Genomic DNA, 25,449 nt, shown 5'->3' with positions numbered 1-25,449 from the left:
TATAGTCATTACATCTCCTGGTGAGCCTTAAAGGGGTTCACCGGTCATATCTAAAAAACATTTACATAATTGAGCACTAGACCTGACCTTGTAGTACTATGCACTTATCTAAGGGAGATGTGGTAGGTGTTATCCGTGGATATAATCCATGACCTGTCCCACAAAAAGTTGTTCATGGAGGTAGGAAGGATCCCATCGAAAAATGTCCCTCTCCTGATACACAACTTTGATTGGCTGTATCTACTTACAACAACCAGGTCTACCTCCAATGAATTGCCCATAACCCCTATCCTCCCCATTAGTTGGGGAGATTGATTCTGCACTGGACACCCCACCATCCAAATCAGATGTAACATGGCACCAGTGGTATAGGTCTTGTCCTACCTCAGGAGTAAAGGGATCATGTGAATGTGCCCCAGGGAAGGGGTTCTGCCCAAGGAGGAGTGAAGAGTTGGCCATGTCCAGTAGAGGGTAGTTGACAAGAACAACTTTACTGAAGTTAAACTTGTAGGTAAAGCGCTTGCCCTTAGTCTTGTGCAGAATTCTTTTGTTGTAGTAATATCTGGAAGAAAAACAAGAGGAGCTTTATGATAACTAACGTCGTCTTCATCATCTTCACATCAATCAATGGCAGGTATCAAGATGAATTACTATAATAGATTCCACTAAAGAAAGACCTCTTAGGTCTCCGTAGACCTCTTACTTGGGGCTCTTACATGTTCTTACATTCTTTTGATTTTAGTCTATACCAATAGATATTATTAGGGGTTCTCTGCTTTTATGGACCTATTCTTCAAGCCACACCTATGCATCATATAAGGAGACGCGACCATAGAGGTAGACTTAATTCCAGACTATGATTCTTCTACAACATTCCAGACAGTGTACATATAAGGGTATGTTCACACGGCAGCGTCCGTAACGGCTGAAATTACGGGGATGTTTCCGCCTGAAAACATCCCCGTAATTTCAGCCGTAAAAGCACGTGCAGGCGCTTGAACGCCGCGTCCAATACGGACGTAATTGGCGCTGCTATTCATTGGAGTCAATGAATAACGGCTCCAATTACGGCCAAAGAAGTGACAGGTCACTTCTTTGACGCGGGTGTCCATTTACGCGCCGTCATTTGACAGCGGCGCGTAAATATACGCCTCGTGTGAACAGACAAACGTCTGCCCATTGCTTTCAATGGGCAGATGTTTGTCAACGCTATTGAGGCGCTATATTCGGACGTAATTCGGGGCAAAAACGCCCGAATTACGTCCGTAATTAGTGTGTGTGAACATACCCTTAGAGGGGGCGCCCATTATGGTGCCAGGTCTTGTCACAGTGTGGCCTTGTGTTTGTTCCCCACTCCATGACACATTGCTTACTCCTTTATTTGCTAATTTAGTTTCTCTGGAAAAGGAAGTCCTATGCAGGTTGCCACCACCCAATAGCAAAGAGGATGGGCCGAACCGGAGCTGGTCCCCCCTCTCTTCAAGGGCTCCATAGCAAATGCATGGGTTGCCTTTATGAAAAGCACGCCTTTGAACAAAAACTAGTTAAAATATGTTTCTTATTGACCTTTGAGGGAAATTATAGAACAACATTTTCACGCCCCTCAAACTGACAGTAATTGGTTCCTGTTACAAAAAATATAATTTAAGGGGTTTCTCCGCTTTGGACAATTACTACTTTTTAGAAGGGTCCTTTGACAATAAGATGATCACAAAGTGTCCCCCTGCTGGGACCTTCAGCGATCAGCTGTAATTTGTGATAAAACCTGGCAGTAAGTGTTCAATTTCCCTGCAGTGCCACCACAGGGGAAATTAAGTATTACACAGTACCCATTAAAATCAAGTAAATGTTGCATTACATAGGACAGGACAGGTCCTCCAGAGTGGGAAATAGTCTTTGTAACCGCTCTCCACTCTGACCAAGAGATGAGGACCCCCCACCCTCTATTAACTGAGTATTCGTTAATAGGGTGTATGGAAATGAGTTTTCTATACTGGACATCCCCTTTAATGATTAGCATATTCTATTAAGTAGATAAACTTATTTAAATTTTGATGAACTTCATTATATTAATAAGTTGAATACTTTGGTGGAGCCCATTGTAGGATATTTCACGCATCTGCAGATGTAACGGGAATCTTCTGTGATATATCAAGCAGGTTTCATTACAATACCACATATTACTTTGTATATTGTGTATTGTATGTATTAAAAAGAAAATCCGATGTATAGACTAGCTGCACGTTCACACATATGCCCCGTCCCCCTCCTCTCCAGAGAGACTCTGCTGCATTCACAGGGCGGACATATCACCCACGTGTTAGGCCAGAGAAGATTTTTTAAATTAAATGTCAAAAGTGATTTTTCGGCAAAGGGATGAGGATCCTCCTCCTCGCTTCACCCGCAGGCCCCACAGGGACAGTCTGGGCTTGAACCATATATGAACCTTCTGGTATCGCAATGAGCAATACGGCTGTACATGGCTGATGTTTTCATAATACATTATTTCTCCTACCTTAGTCCATTCCAATGTTTAGATGTACCTTATCTGAATTTGTTATTTTAAATAAACATCCAGTTATTGCTAGAAAACTACTAAAACATTTTGATTTTGTTGTAAACACATTTTTACTTGGTTTTCTGCATTGAATATAATGTAAAAACGAATGCATGGAAAGAAGACAGCAGGGGATATGCATTTCTTAGAAGCCTGGGTGACTCTGTGACTGAATAGAAGTTCCATAGTTGCTGTAAATGGCTGCTATAACTTAGTTACAAGAAGAAGAGGTCAGGAATGTAACTGAATGACAGAAAAAAAGTACTACACACAGGGATAGAACAAAAATATTTTCCGGCACATCTGTTCTTTAATTCTATGGGGCTACATGGTTTGTGCATCCCATCCCTCTCCGTTAGGGCTGATGCACAGGCCAGAGGCTGAACAGTGGCTGCATTCTATCGGTACTTCATGGGCAGCCGTATGATGACTAGATATGCATTGTATTATGGAGATATTTTACACAATATGGCATCCAATGGAACAATCCGTTGAAAATCAGAGGAACATGAATGTACATTGAGACCCCATAGAAGTCTTTGGATGGCTCAAAGCAACTCAAAGTTGGTGTGGAGCCGTAATACAGTCGTGTTCAAATACCCTGCAGTGCCCCCACAGGTGAAATGAAGCATTACAGAATTCTCAATGAAATCAATGGGCTGTGCATGGACATGATGGGTCCTCCAGAGTAAGAGACGTTCCTCATAGCCGCTATGGCTGATAGATGAGGGTCCTAAAAGGGGGAACCCCTCTTTTAACTCAGGGTATTTAAATATGATTTTCTAAACCAGACAACCCTTTTAACATCTATTATGATATTTAAAACAACAGTAGATTCCCGAATCTTTAATATACTTGGTTGGATGGACTCTTACCTGAGAGCTCGACTCAATTTGTCATAGTTCATGTGAGGTTTGCATTTGCGTATACCCCACAACCGCGCCACCTCATCTGGGTCCTTTATAACAAATTCTCCATAGTCTCCTTGCCAGGCGATGAAGTCATGATATTCCTCTTTCTGAAGAAGCTCTAGAATAAAGTGCCAAAGCTGGATCTGTCTGGAGCCCGGGCTGGACTCTGGCTTATAGGCCCAGTCAGGAAAGGCGAACCCTGAAAAAAAAAAGAAGCGCCATATGTGATTTGTAGAAACCGCTCTAATAAAGCTTATAATAGTCCAGCAATATTATAAGAGGAGCTGCTTATAAATGGAAAATATAATTTGGACTTCTCTTCTAAACTTCACTTGGCTGCCCAATATTACAGCAATAAGGTTTCATAGATGGTGGGTTCATTATTTAGCCAAGGTGATGATTACTCTTAGGTTCTGTTCATGCCACATTAGGGCTCTATATTTGCCATACATGCTTGAACAGGGTCGCCCAAAATATGCCCAGACATATGTATGCCTATATAGTTGCATTGTATGGCCATTGACTCGGAAAAAAATGGAAACATTTTCTATAGTGTCCAGTTGTATTGAAAGTGGAAGGTGACTTTTCTGTGCAGTTAAAGTAAAGATATAACAACATCTACTGGCCAAAAAGGACACGTTTTGTCACAAGTGCAGCTATAGAAGTCTATAGGCAGGTTACACGTATACGTCAGGAGGATTTATGGCAAATGTAGAGATCAAACAACTTGTGGACAGAGTTTCAGGTGTAGTAATATCAGCTATAACCAAATAAATAACTCTAGGGAAAAAAAAATTATGAAAAGTCGAGGTATGATGAAATTAATTAATTAAATTAAATTAATAAAATATAATAGTAAAAATGATGAAAAACTGAAGGGAACAGTAATAATAAATATACTCTAAATTATTGGACTTTTTTTGCATCTACCTATTTTTTTTTAAATTATAACTATTAGCATTATATATATATATATATATATATATATATATATATATATATATAAATTATATTATATATATATCATTTATAATTATTACTATTCTTCTTTTTATTACTATTATTATTATTATTATTATTATTAGTAGTAGTAGTAGTGCTAGTGGACTTTGATGGTAGAATAATAATTTTGTTATTAACATTTCTAAAATAATATTTTTGTTATTTTATTTACATTTTTAAAATTTTCTAGGCTTGCAACAAAATGACAACATATAAATGTTCGCTTCATAGTTCACTTATATTATTTACTTATTATTTATAATATTCATAGTAACTAATGATCAAATAACAGATGAAATAACTATTACTACGACTATTATATTACTATTATATATTTTATTTTACTATTATTTTTTGACAATTATGTTAACTATTATTATTATTATTATTATTATTATTATTAATCTAAATCTACTTGTTCTATTGTTTTATAAATATGATGACATCACTGATGAACCCCTTTGACATCCAGGCTGCTGTCACTTTCCAGTAATCTGTCCCTATCCCTGGTATAATTCAGTCTTCCATCATCCTTTCTTCCTTGTCTGCGGCTACATCCATGTTCTGTGATACCGCTGACCCTTCTCCAATTACTGTTTATTTTCAATTCCCATTTCTATCTTTTCTCTTCTCTTTCATCTTTCTGTTTTTCTCTCCTCTATTTCTGTCTTATTCGATGAGAACTTCTGCGCGTCCAATTCACTCATCACTAACTACAACCCGCACCGGGCACTTCATTCGGGGCTATTTCGTTGCAGGAGAAATTATTGGCATCCTGCAAAACCATATTTTATCCCTAAACATTGAGACATATAAAATGTTGAAGCTTTATTAAACTACAAGACGTTATTATATCTCTAATATGTCCCGATTTATTAAATGAATGGACAAAATCTCAACACTTAGAAGTGGGAAACCAAATAGAAACGTGATTAATATGATGATGATAATATGAAAACATAATAATGCAAAAGCAATATTAAAAACAATAAAAAAAATGTAATATAATCAGATAGATAGATAGATAGATAGATAGATAGATAGATAGATAGATAGATAGATATACATGCGATAACAAGATAGACAGATATCCATAGATAATATATTTCATACAATATAACAGCCGTAGTCTATACATTGTATAACCTTATATTAATTCATTCATATTAAAATAATAATGCACCAGTGATTTCTCATCGCTTGCAGTAGCACAGATGTAGCAGAGTTGAATTGTTCCTTATGTCTATAGAGATTGACACTCATTAAGTTATGATAAGGCAGCAGAGTTACCTGCAGTACTATAAAACTACAGACAAACACATCGTCACATTATGAGTTGTGCCAAATAACAAACTCAGCGCTGCTACATTGACAAATTCTGTTCCATAATCTGCATGAATAGTTCCCGATCACACATACTCTATAATATATTATTTATTCTTATTTCTCCATCATATACATTTCCTACATCTTGTTGTGCAGATAAATAATTCACTTTTATAAGTAATTGAACTGGAAACCTGATTGAATGAAAGATTTGATTGAACTTGCTGTCCTGAGATTTTGGGGAGGGGGTGGGGGGTGAAGATGCCAATACCCTATAAAAGTTTACACTTAGTTTACATCTTAGTTTGATTAAAAGGAGTGAAGGGTATTTTAGTGGATTATACATATTGGAATGATTATTATTATTATTATAGGGTAGTGGTCTGCAATCAGTGGCTCGTCAGCAGTGGGAAAACTACAACTCCCAATATGCCCTGAGTGCTGCAGACTGTTGGGAATCTTAGCTTCACAATCGGAAAGCCACATATTGTAAAGTTTAGTTTACAAGACGTAACATCTGATATTTAGTTCAGATCCCATTCTGTCAACCTTTCCTCATACCTATTGTTGACTTTCATGTATCCATTAGTTCTCTCTCTTTTTTCGCTATTACTACCTCTGCGGCGATGAATCCCGGCAGATTTTCTTACCACAGCTTGTGTTTTACTTGCCTAATCTCTGACAATGTAGTTATTTTGAGCCTTCTCTGCGACATTTCCCTGCACCATTGTTATCTAGCTACTATGCAAAACTTGTGACAGTCACAAAAGAGACTTCAGATCAAAATTTACCGTGATCTCTTTTCAAAGGGACAAAGAGATAACAAATGTTGCAGTAAAAAAAATAAAAAAATAAATGCTTAAGTCGCAATCGCATGCGACACTATAACTTTGAGGCGATTGGTCGGTAAAACTTGCAACAGACTTTGGCAGTATGAAGGTGTAGCTCACTCCCTTTGAAAATAATGAGCAGCTTCTGCCAACCATATCAACATGCGACACCAATATAATCTCCACCTCTTGATGCATCATCCTCAATGGCAATGAGGGTAAATGTTGTAACATGTGGAGGTAGAAGTTTGTCCACTGGATATTGATAGTCTAACAGAAAACTTTTATAATCACACTAGCAGCAATGGAAATCCAATTTTAATCCATCATCGTGTCATTGATATACTTACAGCTTGAAATGAAACATTTCCAGCAAGTTTATGATATATGTTAACTAGATAGATAGATAGATAGATAGATAGATAGATAGATAGATAGATAGATAGATAGATAGATAGATAGATATGTGATAGATAGATAGATAGATAGATAGATAGATATGTGATAGATAGATAGATAGATAGATAGATAGATAGATAGATAGATAGATAGATAGATAGATAGATAGATAGATAGATAGATAGATAGATAGATAGATAGATAGAATTGTTATAGAATTGTTATAGATGTCATAGATATAAGATATATATATATATATATATATATATATATATATATATAATTAGATAGATAGATATGAAATGGATAGATATTAAATAGATATATAGATAGATTGGATTTTCAGATAGATATGTTATAGAAATAAGATAGATAGAAATTTTATAGATATAAGATAAATAGATATGTTATACATAGATGATAGATAAATATGTTTATAGATATTAGATAGATAGATAGATAGATAGATAGATAGATAGATAGATAGATAGATAGATAGATAGATAGATAGGAGAGGAATAGATATGAGAGATAGATAGATAGATAGATAGATAGATAGATAGATAGATAGATAGATAGATAGATAGATAGATAGATTGATAGATAGATATGCTGCAGGACATCACAGGCAGCAAGTTCACACACTAATGTCTCAAGTTACCTGGAGTCCAGAGAGCCGGCATAGAAGGAGTCAGTAGAATATCAGACACGCAGCTGCAATCCATGCTTGAGTCTGCAGACAGGGGTAAGGAGAAAGAGGGAGAAGGAGAAAAGGTGGATGGATGAAGAGAGAAGCAGCCCGAGTTGGAAGATGATGCATAACAGTGTTTTGAGTTGAGGATGAGAAGACAGTAACAGGCAGAAGAACAAGGAAGAAGCAGGTGAGGAAGAGAATGTGTCACAGGCAGAAAAATATCAAAGAAGGAGAAGAAAAAGAGATGAAAATGGCAAAAATATGTAATACACAAGGAAGAGAAGATGAGATTTAGGTTATTCAGGCAGGAGATCCAGGAGGTGGTAAGAATGATACCAGCAGGAGGTGAAGGAGTAAACAGGTGAGGAGCAGGAGATAGGAATATCATAAGCAGATGGACCAGAGAAGATAGGGCATAAAAAGGTGAGGAACAAGAAGTGATAATGGAGCAAGACGGTTAAAGATAATAAGTAGGTAAGGAAGTAGAGATGACATAGGAAGGAGATGAAGAAGGAAGTTAATAGGTGAAGAAGAAGGTGAGAAGAAGGTAACACAGACAGAAGACAACCCAGTCAGGATATGCATGGATATAAAAAAATAATAAGTGAGTGGGACATAAAGTAAGGAGATCAGTAAGATTAAAGACCATGAAATTAGTTGTTGAGAATCACCAGGTCAAAGTTGACAAAGTTCAAGAAGGTTGAGGAGCAGTCATAGGTTCAAGAAGGTTGAGGAGCAGTCATAGGTTCAAGAAGGTTGAGGAGCAGTCATAGGTTCAAGAAGGTTGAGGAGCAGTCAGAGGTTCAAGAAGGTTGAGGAGCAGTCAGGTTCATGAAGGTTGATGAGCAGTCAGAGGTTCATGAAGGTTGAGGAGCAGTCAGAGGTTCATGAAGGTTGAGGAGCAGTCAGGTTCAAGAAGGTTGAGGAGCAGTCAGGTTCAAGAAGGTTGAGGAGCAGTCAGAGGTTCAAGAAGGTTGAGGAGCAGTCAGAGGTTCATGAAGGTTGAGGAGCAGTCAGAGGTTCAAGAAGGTTGAGGAGCATTCAGAGGTTCATGAAGGTTGAGGAGCAGTCAGAGGTTCAAGAAGGTTGAGGAGCAGTTAGACGAGGTAAAGTTATGGTAAAGAGTAACAGAAAATCAGAAAAAAAGTTGACTTATGGAACATGGATTGTAAAGATGACCCAATGATGAAGACGACGAGGAGGTTGGGAGGTTCAAGAATCAGAGTAGGGACGGAAAGTAAGACAAGGGAGGAGAAGACAAGTAGAAAGAAAAGAAACAGATCAGCAAAGCATCCCATGTCCCTGTATGATATACTGTATAAGGCAGAAACTTTGTATAATGAAGTGGTTTCTAACCTGTGGCTCTCCAGCTGTTGCAAAACTACAACTGTCAGCATGCCCTCACAGCTGTCAGCACATATTGGGAGTTGTAGTTATGCAACAGTGGGAGAGTTACAGGTTGGAGACCAGGTTATGGTATTTAGAATAAAACTTTCCCTATAAGTTTGCAGAGACTCAACAAGTGCAATAACAGAGGAGCTGGATAACAGAAAGACCCCAACAAAGTAACAACATGTTCCTTATAAATCCTTCTACATGTAATAGAAGATTCTATGCGTGTTCTTCTCCATACTGCACAGTACTACTGGCAATACCTGCTCCTACTCCATGTGCAAACAACTTGATAATATAATAGGGAAGCGAAGTATCCTGCTCCTTCAAAGCCACAAGCAAAAACCAGACCCCCACCCTCCTCCTCTCACACCCCCCTCCTGTGCTTGATCTTTTCACCAAGACTTCTGCGCTGCTCCCCCTCCCCAGCAGCCCCCCGGCAGTCTAAGACAAGCCAAAGCCAGATAATGATCAACCGAACAGCAGATGGGGTGCAGCGGAAAAGTGGGGCCCTAGGCAGAGTTTGTGTTGTTTTCACGCCTCTTGTGTGACATGGAAGCTGGGGGTGTAGTGGGAGGGGGTGGGTTGATATGTGTAAGACCCCCTTCTTCTTCCTAGAGGAAACTACAGGAAACAACGTGACTTTTCAATGATCTACCAGCATCAGTTTATTTTTCTGTTCAAAACACCTCTAAATAATGCATATCTATCTATCTATCTATCTATCTATCTATCTATCTATCTATCTATCTATCTATCTATCTATTCCTCTCCTATCTATCTATCTATCTATCTATCTATCTATCTATCTATCTATCTATCTATCTATCTATCTATCTATCTATCTATCTATCTATCCTTGCCCTCCCAGGCTCTCTCTTCTTCTGCAGTCCTCCTCATCTCCAGCAGTACATTACAGGGGTGAGCACTGTTTGCCGGGCTTTGAGTTAATTCAGCCAGACTAGAACACAGTCCCATGTGCTTGGCCAGTCGGTTTATCTTCATTAAGCTTCTGTTTGTTTCTTCTCTTTTGTTTCCCCTCCCAGCTTCAATTTTCAGTGCAGAAACTAGAAGAAGGGAAACTGCTGGGACAAAGTGAGTCTAGGCAGGCAGATAAATGGGAAACGGCAGCAAGAAAATAGATAACGCACTGGAGAGAGAGAGAGAGAGAGAGAGAGAGAGACGGAGAGAAAGAGAAAGAGAGAGAGACTGAGAGAGAAAGAGAGAGAGACAGAAAGAGAGAGAGAAAGAGAGAGAGAGAGAGAGAGAGAAAGAGAGAGAGAGAGAGAGAGAGAGAGAGAGAGACTGCCTGAGAAATAGTGACAGAGAACAAGCGCTGTGGATAGATATGTAACAGATCTCCTAGAGAGAAACCAGAAACACACTTCAATTTATGATCAACTTCCCCAGGAGTCACTGCCCTGAAAATGATTGTGCAGATGGATCGTGCCGACCTGCTGCGACTTTGCAAAGTTTTTGTCTTTTTGTTGTCTTGGCAACAATCTTCTTTATGGATGTCCCAAACCGCAGGCAAATTTGTATGAATTAATATAAGGAGTCCTGAACTCAATAAACAACTGATAAAAGAGCTGCTGATACCATGAAGGTTCACTATAGACAGTCTTCTCAGCTTGAAATGGCTGCTAACAGGGAACAATAGATTTTATTATATGCCTCATCAAGTCGGGGGGAGGGGGCTTATGCATTCAAGGATGGGTTCATCTGTCATTATATGGAATTCATGATATGTTTATTTCATATATATATATATACGGATGATAGGAGTTGTACTGTACTAGAACAGCACCATAGACGGAGCTGGGATCGCTGTCCACGGTGCTGAAGACAAGTGCAGGCGGTTACCTGTTGCAAACATAGATAGATAGATAGATAGATAGATAGATAGATAGATAGATAGATAGATAGATAGATAGATAGATAGATAGATAGATAGATAGATAGATAGATAGATAGATATTTGGCTCTTCAGATGTTGTGATACTACAATTCCAAGCATGCCCTGACAGCCATCCATGCTGAGAGTTGTAGTTTCACAACAGCTGGAGAGCCACCGTTTGTAGACTACTTGTCTATCATTTGCATTTACAGAAAAATCATCTTCTCATTTTAGTGAAATAAGTCCCTGCTATTCTAAGATATTAGGAATCTCTTCTATCACCATTTACATGCTATGACTGTAGTGAAAATTGGGATTCTACCATAACGATTAATGGGGGTCTTATCAGGGGCATAAGCTAGGTTAAAGGACTGGTGGGGCATGTGTCACTCTGCCTTGCCCATGGAATTTAGATGTAGGGTTATGGTTTTTTTTTGTTGCAAATAATGGCCGATGTCTGACAGATATTTTTGGTCAGTGGTGGACTGAGACTATGTGTGTATGGCATGATTCATCAACCATGGCCGATTGTTTTGCAACTTTAATCAAGTGCATTTAGTTTTTTACATAATTTTTTTTTAACCATGTCTCTCATCTGATGAACTCAAGGGCACTCCAGGCAAAACTTATACACAGTCTTATGCCTAGTGCCAAGGGGTTAGAGTATGACACAAAGGTTAGATCAATGTCTGTGCCATGCACCGCCCTCTTTAGGCCATGTACTAGGCATTACACAGCCTCGGGTAGAGTGTTCCTTTAAGTATAAGCCCATCAGCCCCTATAATAGACTTTTCATTGTATATGAATTCTTTGCAAACCTTCCCAACAAATACTATTGTCTATAGGAAGCTTTAGATCTGAGATACAAGATCATGTGAAGGTTCTTGATCCAGGTCCTAGTTTATATAGCTGGGGGGCTGGTTTAGAGATCTTTTCCAGCCCTGGATCTAATTATGGGGGTGCAGTTTCACCAGGGCACAGTGGTCCCAAAAGTCGCTCTGCCACATAAGAGTACACATGTACCACACACAGGACATGATAGTTGGGGGGTAAAGGGGTCTGCTACAACTTTTTCACAGAACTTTAACTCATGATCTAATACAGCTGCTGTGCAACTACAACTCCCAGTATGAGAGATGAGGAGTTCACAGGAGCCACAGGTTGCAGAGCGCAAATCTACAAAACAAACAGAAGGCTATGAATTGTATGCACAGACACTTGGAACAGTGCGACCCCTCCAGCTGTACTGCAAACATCTATGGAAGTGGAGACTGTTCCAATATCAATATAGGCGGTGATGCCAAGGGAGCTGAGTCCTCAGTAAAACATTAATTGGGGATTTGGGCTGTGGGTGTAGAGGACATGGTCCCAGATCTGCTCATGGCAAACAGTCTGTGTGTTTCCTTCCAGAACTTCTCCCCTCTCCTCCTCCTAACCCTTCTTGTGCCTTGATAGATGTTCCTCCCTCCCCAGTCCTCAGAATCTCTTTCTTTTCTAAGTAATGTTTCGTTTGATTTCGGAGGTAATGCATTTTTTAGAAATCAAAGCTGATTCTAGAGATCCCCTCTCGGGCCCCAGGACGATCTGCCCAGATGAGAGACACCAATCATTTCCTTGTTAGTTTTGATTTTAGTTACAAGAGCTTTCAACTTGCTTAAATCTCCTGGAGAAATGTTATAACAAGCAGCTCAGGGAATACCCTCCACACCCTCCAATCCCAGAACCTCACCCCCTACCCCCATCTTCCTCCCCCTCCTCCTTCTTTCTGCTCTTCTTTGCATTTATTTAAACAGAATACACACTATGAACAAACACAAAAAACCAACATAAAGCAACAGCAGTCCGCAGCATGATGAGCCCCTTGTCTCCAGAGTGCCCCTTTACCTCTTAAACACACACACTGTACTTTTCCATATAGAGATATACATTCAATGGGAAAGGATATGTGGCAAGTAAAATCGATACTTTAAATTATTCATTGTCATTAATTATCGATTTATATATCCGACGGCAACGTTTGGAAGAGTTGAAAGGAGGGAAGTGTTTTTTTTTCTAGTCATAACCTCATTGTTTTATAACCCCCGGCAAAGCTACAAATCCACAGATACCCTGTCTCTCCAGCAGCCCCCCACCCAACTAGAACGCAGCATGTTATGGTAAACCCGACTTAATCAATGGGGATCAATGATAGATCTTAACTAACAACTACAGAGAAGCTTTCATGTGAAATCCCAGATCAAATGTCATACACACTACCTGCTAAATAGGAGACAGGGATGAGAGGGGACTCTGCTAAATGAGAGGGCAACTGCTCATTACACCGGGCTGTGTGCCTGCTTTGTACTACGCTATGGAATGTGGTGTCTAAGAATAGGATGGTAGATAGATAGATAGATAGATAGATAGATAGATAGATAGATAGATAGATAGATAGATAGATAGATAGATAGATAGATAGATAGATAGATAGATAGATATGAGAGATAGATAGATAGATAGATAGATAGATAGATAGATAGATAGATAGATAGATAGATAGATAGATAGATAGATAGATAGATATTAGATAGATAGATATGAGATAGATAGATAGATAGATAGATAGATAGATAGATAGATATGAGATAGATAGATAGATAGATAGATAGATAGATAGATAGATAGATAGATAGATAGATAGATAGATAGATAGATAGATAGATAGATTACTGTGATAGGGGGTAGATAGATAGATATAAGATAGATAGATGATATAAGACTATAAGAGAAGTATATACCATAGATAGATAGATAGATAGATAGATAGATAGATAGATAGATAGATAGATAGATAGATAGATAGATAGATAGATAGATAGATAGATAGATAGATAGATACATTGATAGATAGATGACTGTAATAAGAAAGATAGATAGATAAATAGATAGTTAGAAGACTAATAAGATAGATGGATAGAAATATAGATGGATAAAAGACTATTAAGAAAAGTAGAGAGATAGATATGCGATAGATGGATAGATAGACAGACAGACAGACAGACAGACAGATAGATAGATAGATAGATAGATAGATAGATAGATAGATAGATAGATAGATAGATAGATAGATAGATAGACTGATAGGAGAGGAATAGATATGCGATAGATGGATAGATAGATAGACAGACAGACAGACAGATAGATAGATAGATAGATAGATAGATAGATAGATAGATAGATAGATAGATAGATAGATAGATAGATAGATAGATAGATAGATCTATAGATAGATAGATAGATGAAAAAAATAAAAAGAAAGAAGTATCTTCACGTTAACTGTTCCACCGATGTCCGCGGTCAGACTTAATAATACATCGCTAATAATATACATCAGGGGTCGCTGGATATTTTTTTTGCGTCATATTGTGATTTCCCCTTGAACATCCCAGATATTTGCCTTCATCATACAGATCTGGTTTGCTGGGGTCCAGATCAGGGTGTGAAGTGATGATCTGTCTGCAACTCTCATCGTTATGACATATAGCTTTCATGAATTTGTGGGGGAGCCTGAGATGCATCCGGCACTAAAGGGGTTAACTAAAAATCCTTCCCACGAAGCGATTTATTTTGGTGTTGATTAAAATGCAGCGGAGAGCAAAGTGTCTGAAAACTCAATATTTTGCCCAAAGTCTTTGAAGACCGACATAAAACGGTTCCACCTCACACCGATCTAATAAGGATCAATACATCCCTGCGTTCGGTAGTTTGAAGATCTGTTGACTTTCTGAAGTGATGAAAATGTTTGGAACATGCAGGGGAAAAAAATATCATTTTTTTTAAAAATTTTATTAAAGAAACAAACTAATCTTCTTGCTTTGTAACTTCACCTGAAGAGTGCACCTTGGAGTTGCCGGAAGAGTAGACATTAAGTTAGCCCTACAATAGACCAAGAGTAGACCTTGACTTACCCCAATAGTATAGACCTTGCCTTACAACAAGATTACAACCTGAGTTACCCCAAGAGTAGACAATGAGTTACCCCAATAGTATAGAACTTGCCTTGCAGCCGGATTACAACATGAGTTACTCCAATAGTTTAGACCTTGCCTTACAGCCAGATTACAACCTAAATTACACCAATAGTTTAGACTTTGCCTTACAGCAAGATTACAACCTGAGTTACCCCAAAAGAAGAACTTGAGTTACCGCAAAAGCCGACCTTGTGTTACCTCAAGAGTAGACCTTAATTTACCCCCTGGAGTAGACCTTAAGTTACCTCTAGAGTAGACCAAGAGTATACCTTGAGTTACCCCAATAGTATAGACCTTTCCTTACAGCCAGATTACAACCTGAGTTACCCCAAGAGTAGACTTTAAGTTACCACACGAGTAGACCAAGAGTAAACCTTGAGTTACCCCAATACTATAGACCTTTCCTTACAGCCACATTGCAACCTTGGTTACCCCAATTGTAGACCTTGAGTTACCGCAAGAGTAGACCTTGAGTTACCCCAAAAGTAGACCAGGAGTAGACCTTGAGTTACCCCCAGAGTAGACCAAGAGCAGATCTTGAGTTACCCCAACAGTAAAGGCCTTTCCTTACAGCAAGATTACAATCTGAGTTACCACAAGTGTAGACCTTGAGGTAATGCAAGAGAAGAACTTGAATTACTGTAACAGAAGACCTCGAGTTACTACTAGAGTAGACCTTATGCTACCCCAATAGCATAGACCTTTCCTTACAGCCAGATTACAACCTGAGTTACCCCAAGAGTAGACTTTAAGTTACCACACGAGTAGACCAAGAGTAGACCTTGAGTTACCCCAATACTATAGACCTTTCCTTACAGCCACATTACAACCTGGGTTACCCCAAGTGTAGACCTTGTGTTATCACAAGAGTAGACCTTGAGTTACCCCAAAAGTAGACCAAGAGTAGACCTTGAGTTAACCCCAGAGTAGACCAAGAGCAGATCTTGAGTTACCCCTACAGTAAAGACCTTTCCTTACAGCAAGATTACAATCTGAGTTACCATAAGAGTAGACCTTGAGGTACTGCAAGAGAAGATCTTGAGTTACTGTAACAGAAGACCTCGAGTTACTACTAGAGTAGACCTAAGTTAGACCAATGGTATAGACCTTTCTTTACAGTCAGATTACAACCTGAGTTACCCCAAGAGTGGACTTTAAGTTACCACACGAGTAGACCAAGAGTAGACCTTGAGTTACCCCAATACTATAGACCTTTCCTTACAGCCACATTACAACCTGGGTTACCCCACGTGTAAACCTTGAGTTACCGCAAGAGTAGACATTGAGTTACCCCAAGAGTAGACCAAGAGCAGATCTTGAGTTACCCCAACAGTAAAGACCTTTCCTTACAGCAAGATTACAATCTGAGTTACCATAAGAGTAGACCTTGAGGTACTGCAAGAGAAGATCTTGAGTTACTGTAACAGAAGACCTCGAGTTACTACTCGAGTAGACCTTAAGTTACCCCAATGGTATAGACCTTGAGTTACAGCAAATAACCGCCTGAGTTACCGCAAGACAGAGTAGACCTTGAGTTACCCGAAGACAGAGTAGACCTTGAGTTAACCCAAGATAGAGTAGACCTTGAGTTACTCGAAGACAGAGTAGACCTTCAGTTACCCCAAGATATAGTAGACCTTGAGTTACCCGAAGACAGAGTAGACCTTGAGTTACCCCAAGATAGAGTAGACCTTGAGTTACTCGAAGACAGAGTAGACCTTCAGTTACCCCAAGATATAGTAGACCTTGAGTTACCCGAAGACAGAGTAGACCTTGAGTTACCCCAAGATAGAGTAGACCTTGAGTTACTCGAAGACAGAGTAGACCTTCAGTTACCCCAAGATATAGTAGACCTTGAGTTACCCGAAGACAGAGTAGACCTTGAGTTACCCCAAGATAGAGTAGATCTTGAATAAATAAACCACGAATTACCGCAATGGTAGACTTTATTTTTGATGCAATCACAATCTTTGCGGTTAATCATGGTTTCCCACACATCTACATTTGAGTTGATGTCAGATTGTACAGGAGTGGAGGAACTACAATTCCAAGAACGCCTGGAGGCTACCAACTAGGTTTCTGTAAAGACTCATATATACACCTTACACGTCTTCATATAAACCGCACAGGACGCCTCCCTGGATATACAGCTCAATAGAATTCTATCCTTGACTTGTAATGTTGTCTACAATAAGGGCAGATAGAAAATGTGAAGATAATTACTGCTACTTGGGCAGGAAGAAGAACTTGAGACAACTCCTTGTATTTTCAATTCCTCTTATTTCTTTTTCATTTAAACCATCTTCAAAACTGGAATTAATATTGATTTTATTTTTTTCATTTAACAGCTGTCCAAAGACTTGAGATTATGAATTGTAAAGTGAACGGCACATGATGAGGTTTCCTTAGACCCCCTCCCCCAGCAGAACCCAAAACAGCCCCCCAACCTACACCTAAGGAAGGGCTCATTGTATAGACATTAATAAGTGCCCCTCACCTTACTGCTCCCACTGACAGGTGAATAATGACTTGTGAAACCGCTTTATAAAGCTGCCACACCTGGACTGGCAGGGACATCAAATCTCTTTTTAATAGGGGATTGGTTTCCCATAAGTCATGTCTGTGTTAACCCTTTCTCAACCAAGTAAGATCAGGCATACCCCTTGTTTTGTAACTCCGTGAAAGCCTTATGGAGAATATAGCGATTCTGCATCTCGGTCTGTGGTCCTATTCATCCCTGCCGTTTTAGCTGCCATTTTCTCGGTCTGTGGTCCTATACATTCCTGCCGTTTTAGCTGTCGTTTTCTAGGTCTGTGGATGTATTCATTCCTGCCGTTTTAGCTGCTGTTTTCTAGGTCTGTGGTCCTATTGATTCCTGCCGTTTTAGCTGTCATTTTCTAGGTCTGTGGTCCTATACATTCCTGCAGTCTTAGCTGCTGTTTTCTAGGTCTGTGGTCCTATACATTCCTGCAGTCTTAGCTGCTGTTTTCTAGGTCTGTGGTCCTATACATTCCTGCCGTTTTAGCTGCCGTTTTCTAGGTCTGTGGTCCTATTCATCCCTGCCGTTTTAGCTGTCATTTTCTAGGTCTGTGGTCCTATACATTCCTGCAGTCTTAGCTGCTGTTTTTTTTTCTAGGTCTGTGGTCCTATACATTCCTGCCGTTTTAGCTGTCGTTTTCTAGGTCTGTGGATGTATTCATTCCTGCCGTTTTAGCTGCTGTTTTCTAGGTCTGTGGTCCTATACATTCCTGCCATTTTAGCTGCCGTTTTCTAGGTCTATGGTCCTATTGATTCCTGTTGGTTTAGCTGTCGTTTTCTAGTTCTGTGGTCCTATTCATCCCTGCCGTTTTAGCTGCCGTTTTCTAGGTCTGTGGTCCTATTCATTCCTGCCATTTTTTCCCTGCCGTTTTTGCCACTCAGTTTACAAAAAAAGCATCAAAATTGTAGTGCAAAACAGAGGCAAAAACAACAGCAAAAACGTGTGAACTCACCCAACAGATGTAGCAGAGTTGAATTGTTTTTTTAGTATGTAGGTCAACTTTAATCCTATGTAAAACCATAACGGATCATCTATAATGACACATTGTGCCAAATGGACAAACTTCAAGTGTCTAACCCCCTACTCCACCTTTTTCAAGTAGCTAAAGACACCTGGAGGGACATATATAGATTTATATAGAAGGATATTTAAATGATTATGGTATAGTATAAGGTTTCCCTTGTCCTAGAAATCTGACAGGTTGAAATGTGAAGGGTGCTAAATGCATAGTTATAAATAATTTGACTTGGGTGCACATGCTAAAGAGTTACACCCCAAATTTTTACTATACATACATATATATGTATGTAGAGGAGCTGGTTATGTCAGATGCAGTCGAGCTGTGTATATAATTTGACCCAACCTTATACATGGGACTACAGGTAAACCTGCTAACATCTTGGAGAGTTTTTCCAAATATTTAGCTTCAAACAGCACAATGACACATTCAGCTCTGCTACATCTGTACAAATGACCTCTCTAGCAGCAATTGTGGGCAGTGTAAGCAGATTTTTAGTGATTTTTAGTGATTTTTGTCCATAATCCTCAACTCTCCGCTATTCTTCATTGGTTTGTACAATGTCTGGAATTCTATATGGACCATTCTGTTTGTTCTTTAATCCCCCCCCCCCCCCCCCCATCTCTTCTCCCTACATCACCCACGCTCCCTCTCTCCCTGTTTTCCAATAGTCAGTAGTTTCTCTTCTCCCAAAGCTTTAGGATGAGTTCCATCGAGCTGGGAATTTTATTAACATCCACAAACACTTTGCAAACACCCGCAAGGCTTGTGGCATCGATTTCTAATTAGGCTCCTGTAATATGCAGCAGATTATAGAGAGGACAGTAAGAGGGGTTCCAGCACTTCAAAGAGAAGAACTGGCCAGGGGGACAGAGCTGCAGGCAAAGAATCACAGACAGGCAGCAAATCAAAGGGGTCTCTGAGCAGAAGGAGGGGGGGCAGGTGGCCCCCTCCCCCCGAAATCACTCCTACACAATCCGGGGTCTTTTATCAATATCCCAAGAGCTACAAAATGCTACAATTTTGTGTTTGTGTAACTAACTTGTTTCAGATTTAAAGCAACAACAATATTAGGACTGTTCTTCTGGAGAAATCCCGTCAGTGTTGTCATAAGGACCCAGCTGGGCAGAGCCAGCGCAACTTTCTGCGTCACAAAAGGGGGGTCTTTAAGGCCTTGTTCACACTGTGCAGATTTTGCATGAATTTTTTTAAGCCAAAACCAAAATTGGATGCAAGAGATCAGACTTTTTTTTTTTTTTTTATCTATTTCTTACGTTCCTGGTTTTGGCTTAAAAAATACATGCAAAATCTGCAGCAAATCTGCACTGTGCGAACAAGGCCTAAGGTGGATTTCACAGCTGAAGTCGCTGCAGACGGACAATGTGTGGAAATAACTTATATTTATTCTATTCACTGGAATATATGTTGCAGTATGAAAATACCGGGGGAGATTTACTAAGCAAAGTGCGACTAATTTCTGGGTCAAATTGCACCAAAAAACTCATGTACATACCGTCCGACAGATTTATTATGTTTTAGATACGGTTTTGAAAAGTATCTAGAAAAGGGGGCGTGGCTAAGAGTGCGGCAGACTTATTAATGGGATGTGACTTTTTTTTTTTGCGCAAAATATTAGTGTAAAGTAAACCAACTAAGAGGTGGTGTAGGAAAGAAAAAAGTTTCTGACATGCCAAGCAAGAAGCGCCAAATTTATCACACAGCGTGCGCCACTGTGAGAGATTCAGCGCAGTTTCTACCTGTCTGGTCTAGTTTTATGCTGTCTATCAAGAAGATAATATTAATAGGGGGAGGAATAGATGGAAGAATGGATAAAGGAATGGAAAGAGAAGGGAGGACTGAATAGATAGATAGATAGATAGATAGATAGATAGATAGATAGATAGATAGATAGATAGATAGATAGATAGATAGATAGATAGATAGATAGATAGATAGATAGATAGATAGATAGATGAGATAGATGAGATAGATAGATAGATAGATAGATAGATAGATAGATAGATAGATAGATAGATAGATAGATAGATAGTTAGATATTAGATAGATAGATAGATAGATAGATAGATAGATAGATAGATAGATAGATAGATAGATAGATAGATAGATAGATATGAGATAGATAGATAGATAGATAGATAGATAGATAGATAGATAGATAGATAGATAGATAGATAGATAGATAGATAGATAGATAGAGATAGATAGATAGATAGATAGATAGATAGATAGATAGATAGATAGATAGATAGATAGATAGATAGATAGATAGATAGATAGATATGAGATAGATAGATAGATAGATAGATAGATAGATAGATAGATAGATAGATAGATAGATAGATAGATAGATAGATAGATATGAGATAGATAGATATATAGATAGATAGATAGATAGATAGATAGATAGATAGATAGATAGATAGATAGATATGGGATAGATAGATATGGGATAGATAGATAGATTAGATAGATTGATAGATAGATAGATAGATAGATAGATAGATAGATAGATAGATAGATAGATAGATAGATAGATAGATAGATAGATAGATAGATAGATATGGGATAGATAGATATGGGATAGATAGATAGATAGATTAGATAGATTGATAGATAGATAGATAGATAGATAGATAGATAGATAGATAGATAGATAGATAGATAGATAGATAGATAGATAGATAGATAGATAGATAGATAGATAGATAGATAGATAGATAGATAGATAGATAGATATGAGATAGATAGATAGATAGATAGATAGATAGATAGATAGATAGATAGATAGATAGATAGATAGATAGATAGATATTAGATAGATAGATATGAGATAGATAGATAGATAGATAGATAGATAGATAGATAGATGCAAGAGATCAGACTTTTTTTTTTTTTTTTATCTATTTCTTACGTTCCTGGTTTTGGCTTAAAAAATACATGCAAAATCTGCAGCAAATCTGCACTGTGCGAACAAGGCCTAAGGTGGATTTCACAGCTGAAGTCGCTGCAGACGGACAATGTGTGGAAATAACTTATATTTATTCTATTCACTGGAATATATGTTGCAGTATGAAAATACCGGGGGAGATTTACTAAGCAAAGTGCGACTAATTTCTGGGTCAAATTGCACCAAAAAACTCATGTACATACCGTCCGACAGATTTATTATGTTTTAGATACGGTTTTGAAAAGTATCTAGAAAAGGGGGCGTGGCTAAGAGTGCGGCAGACTTATTAATGGGATGTGACTTTTTTTTTTTGCGCAAAATATTAGTGTAAAGTAAACCAACTAAGAGGTGGTGTAGGAAAGAAAAAAGTTTCTGACATGCCAAGCAAGAAGCGCCAAATTTATCACACAGCGTGCGCCACTGTGAGAGATTCAGCGCAGTTTCTACCTGTCTGGTCTAGTTTTATGCTGTCTATCAAGAAGATAATATTAATAGGGGGAGGAATAGATGGAAGAATGGATAAAGGAATGGAAAGAGAAGGGAGGACTGAATAGATAGATAGATAGATAGATAGATAGATAGATAGATAGATAGATAGATAGATAGATAGATAGATAGATAGATAGATAGATAGATAGATAGATAGATAGATGAGATAGATGAGATAGATAGATAGATAGATAGATAGATAGATAGATAGATAGATAGATAGATAGATAGATAGATAGATAGATAGATAGATAGATAGTTAGATATTAGATAGATAGATAGATAGATAGATAGATAGATAGATAGATAGATAGATAGATAGATAGATAGATAGATAGATAGATAGATAGATATGAGATAGATAGATAGATAGATAGATAGATAGATAGATAGATAGATAGATAGATAGATAGATAGATAGATAGATAGATAGAGATAGATAGATAGATAGATAGATAGATAGATAGATAGATAGATAGATAGATAGATAGATAGATATGAGATAGATAGATAGATAGATAGATAGATAGATAGATAGATAGATAGATAGATAGATAGATAGATAGATAGATAGATATGAGATAGATAGATATATAGATAGATAGATAGATAGATTAGATAGATAGATATGGGATAGATAGATATGGGATAGATAGATAGATTAGATAGATTGATAGATAGATAGATAGATAGATAGATAGATAGATAGATAGATAGATAGATAGATAGATAGATAGATAGATAGATAGATAGATAGATAGATAGATAGATATGGGATAGATAGATATGGGATAGATAGATAGATAGATTAGATAGATTGATAGATAGATAGATAGATAGATAGATAGATAGATAGATAGATAGATAGATAGATAGATAGATAGATAGATAGATAGATAGATATGAGATAGATAGATAGATAGATAGATAGATAGATAGATAGATAGATAGATAGATATTAGATAGATAGATATGAGATAGATAGATAGATAGATAGATAGATAGATAGATAGATAGATAGATAGATAGATAGATAGATAGATAGATAGATGATTGGTTGGTTATTTCATTGAATAGAGTTTTCCTCAGGATAGCCCATCAATATTTGATCGGTCGTGGTCCGACTGCCGGGACCACCGCTAATCAGCTGTTCTGAAGGGGCCGCAGTGCTCGTATGAGCGCTATTTCCCCTTCATTTCCCTTAGGGTATGTTCACATGAGGGCGTCCGTAACGGCTGAAATTACGGGGATGTTTCAGCCTGAAAACATCCCCGTAATTTCAGCCGTAGCGGCATGTGCAGGCGCTTGAACGCCGCGTCCATTACGGACGTAATTGGCGCTGCTATTCATTGGAGTCAATGAATAACGGCTCCAATTATGGCCAAAGAAGGGACAGGTCACTTCTTTGACGCGGGCGTCTATTTACGCGCCGTCATCTGACAGCGGCGCGTAAATATACGCCTCGTGTGAACAGACAAACGTCTGCCCATTGCTTTCAATGGGCAGATGTTTGTCAGCGCTTTTGAGGCGCTATTTTCTGACGTAATTCGGGGGAAAAAAACGCCCGAATTACGTCTGTAATTAGTGCGTGTGAACATACCCTTACTGCTCACACTGTGAATCACCAACACAGCAGTAGTGGCAGTTCGCAGTATTACAATCTTCTATTCACTTCAATGGGAGAAGGTTGTAATACTGTGAACCGCCACTACTGCTGTGGCCGGAATGAAAGGAAAGCAGCGCACATACGAGCGCTGCAGCCCCTTCAAAACAGCTGATCGGCGGGGGTTTTGGCAGTCAGACCTCGACCGAACAGATATTGATGGCCCATCCTGAGGATGGGCCATCAATTTTTAGGGACTGGACAACCCCTTTAAGCTGAACTTTCTAAAAGGGTGACTTTGAAGCAGAGTCAGAATGGGGTTCCTTGGGCACTCTAGAGGAAATCATTCCCGGGGCTCACACCACATCTATACAGAACATGTGCAAGTCCACTTTTAATTGCATCGTAATCTTTGCTATTATCATTGTACCCACAGGACATATCATGAATAAGGTCTAATAGGTTATTTTTGAATCATCCTATAATAGCCTTGGTGGCAAGTGATTTGCTCCAAAGTCACCTCCAAATGGGGTCATCTTCTACTGGACCTTCGGCGCCCATTATTGTGTCAGAGTCTGGGCCCACCAGAGGATCCTCTGCTACTCCGAAGGTATCTCCACCATGAGGAATGCAGGACTTTACTTACCAAATCCTTTCCAGAATATTCGCTGTATATAAAATATATATATATATATATATAGCAGTAAGAGGCAGGGCAGGTGAATACGATCATGTGAGGATTTCAGCTTCATTTACATTCCAGTGCAGAATGTGAGATCAACTTTGAAAAAATATATAAAGTGTAATCTATGGGGTATTGTGAGCAAAACTAATGAAATTATAAGTAAGAGAGAGTCATAAAAAAATGTTCTGAGGAGTGAAATGTGGGAACGGTTGGAATATTCAGAAGGTCCGATAAAAATATGAGATCAAAAGAAACGTGGAGATAGATGGACAGAATATGGGGAGAATAATTAACTAAAGAGAAACATTGGTGCTGAGTTTCAAGCAGAGAATATAATGAAGGCTATGCTCTACACTACAACTCCCAGCATACCCCAACAGCATTCAGCTGTAGTAGTTTGGCAGCAGCTGGAGAGCGACGAGTTAGACACCACTGCTACACATGATCTTGCCATAAAAATGGGTCAATATAAAAATGCTATGTCTCCTCGGCATAATAAAGTGTATCAGTTTTCTCCAGAGTGTTCCTTTAAATCACAGGACCCCTTTATTGGGGATTCTTTGTCTCACTATATGTCTGTCACCTGATCTTTTTCTCACTGGGGATTTAATAACTTGTAGTTAATAATTATGATCCATATATCTATGCTGCAATGGAAAAAGCTCTCCATGAATTGGCTTCCTTGTAAGTCAGACAGAGCTGCAGTGTAAAGCATGGGGGAGTCACAGATCAGCATGTAAGCTGCTGTAACTGGAGGTCGATTTCAGACTATCTTTTAGTCTGCCATTAGATAATACAGCTGGGCTGAAGCCACTGATTGAAGCTGTGAATGAAAGGAATACAGAATGATGGAAGAGGAGGCACTGATATGATCAAAGACCAAAAGATAGGAAATAGAAGTGACAAGAAAGGAGTGAGTATGACAAAAATGGATGAGGGGGGAAATGAGATAGAACAGAGCAGGGACGGAAAGAGGAGGGATAGGAAGAAGTGGGAAAGGAAAGAAAAGACGAGGAGAGGAAAACAAAGGAGAGGAAAGAAAAGAAAGAGAAAGGAAAGGTGCGGAAATGGAAGGGAAAGATAGGAAAGGAAATGGAAGGAAAAAGGAAAAAAGAGAGTACAAAAAGTA

General features: G+C 38.6%; 1 protein-coding gene across 1 annotated transcript in view; it reads right to left on the bottom strand.

The window, feature by feature from the left end:
* Positions 1-25,449, bottom strand: part of ERFL (ETS repressor factor like) — a 58,518-nt gene that overhangs the window by 5,296 nt on the left and 27,773 nt on the right. Inside the window, exons 2-4 of the mRNA XM_075840335.1 lie at positions 7,687-7,758; positions 3,433-3,667; positions 385-562 (exon numbers count right to left, since the gene is read on the bottom strand). Coding sequence (XP_075696450.1) covers positions 385-562; positions 3,433-3,667; positions 7,687-7,750 — 477 coding nt within the window. The 5' untranslated portion in view covers positions 7,751-7,758. The remainder of the gene's footprint in view (positions 1-384; positions 563-3,432; positions 3,668-7,686; positions 7,759-25,449) is intronic.

The sequence above is a fragment of the Rhinoderma darwinii genome, chromosome 10, assembly GCF_050947455.1.
Source record: "Rhinoderma darwinii isolate aRhiDar2 chromosome 10, aRhiDar2.hap1, whole genome shotgun sequence".
Taxonomy (NCBI): Eukaryota; Metazoa; Chordata; class Amphibia; order Anura; family Rhinodermatidae; genus Rhinoderma; species Rhinoderma darwinii.
This window is presented reverse-complemented; position numbering and strand designations above follow the sequence as displayed.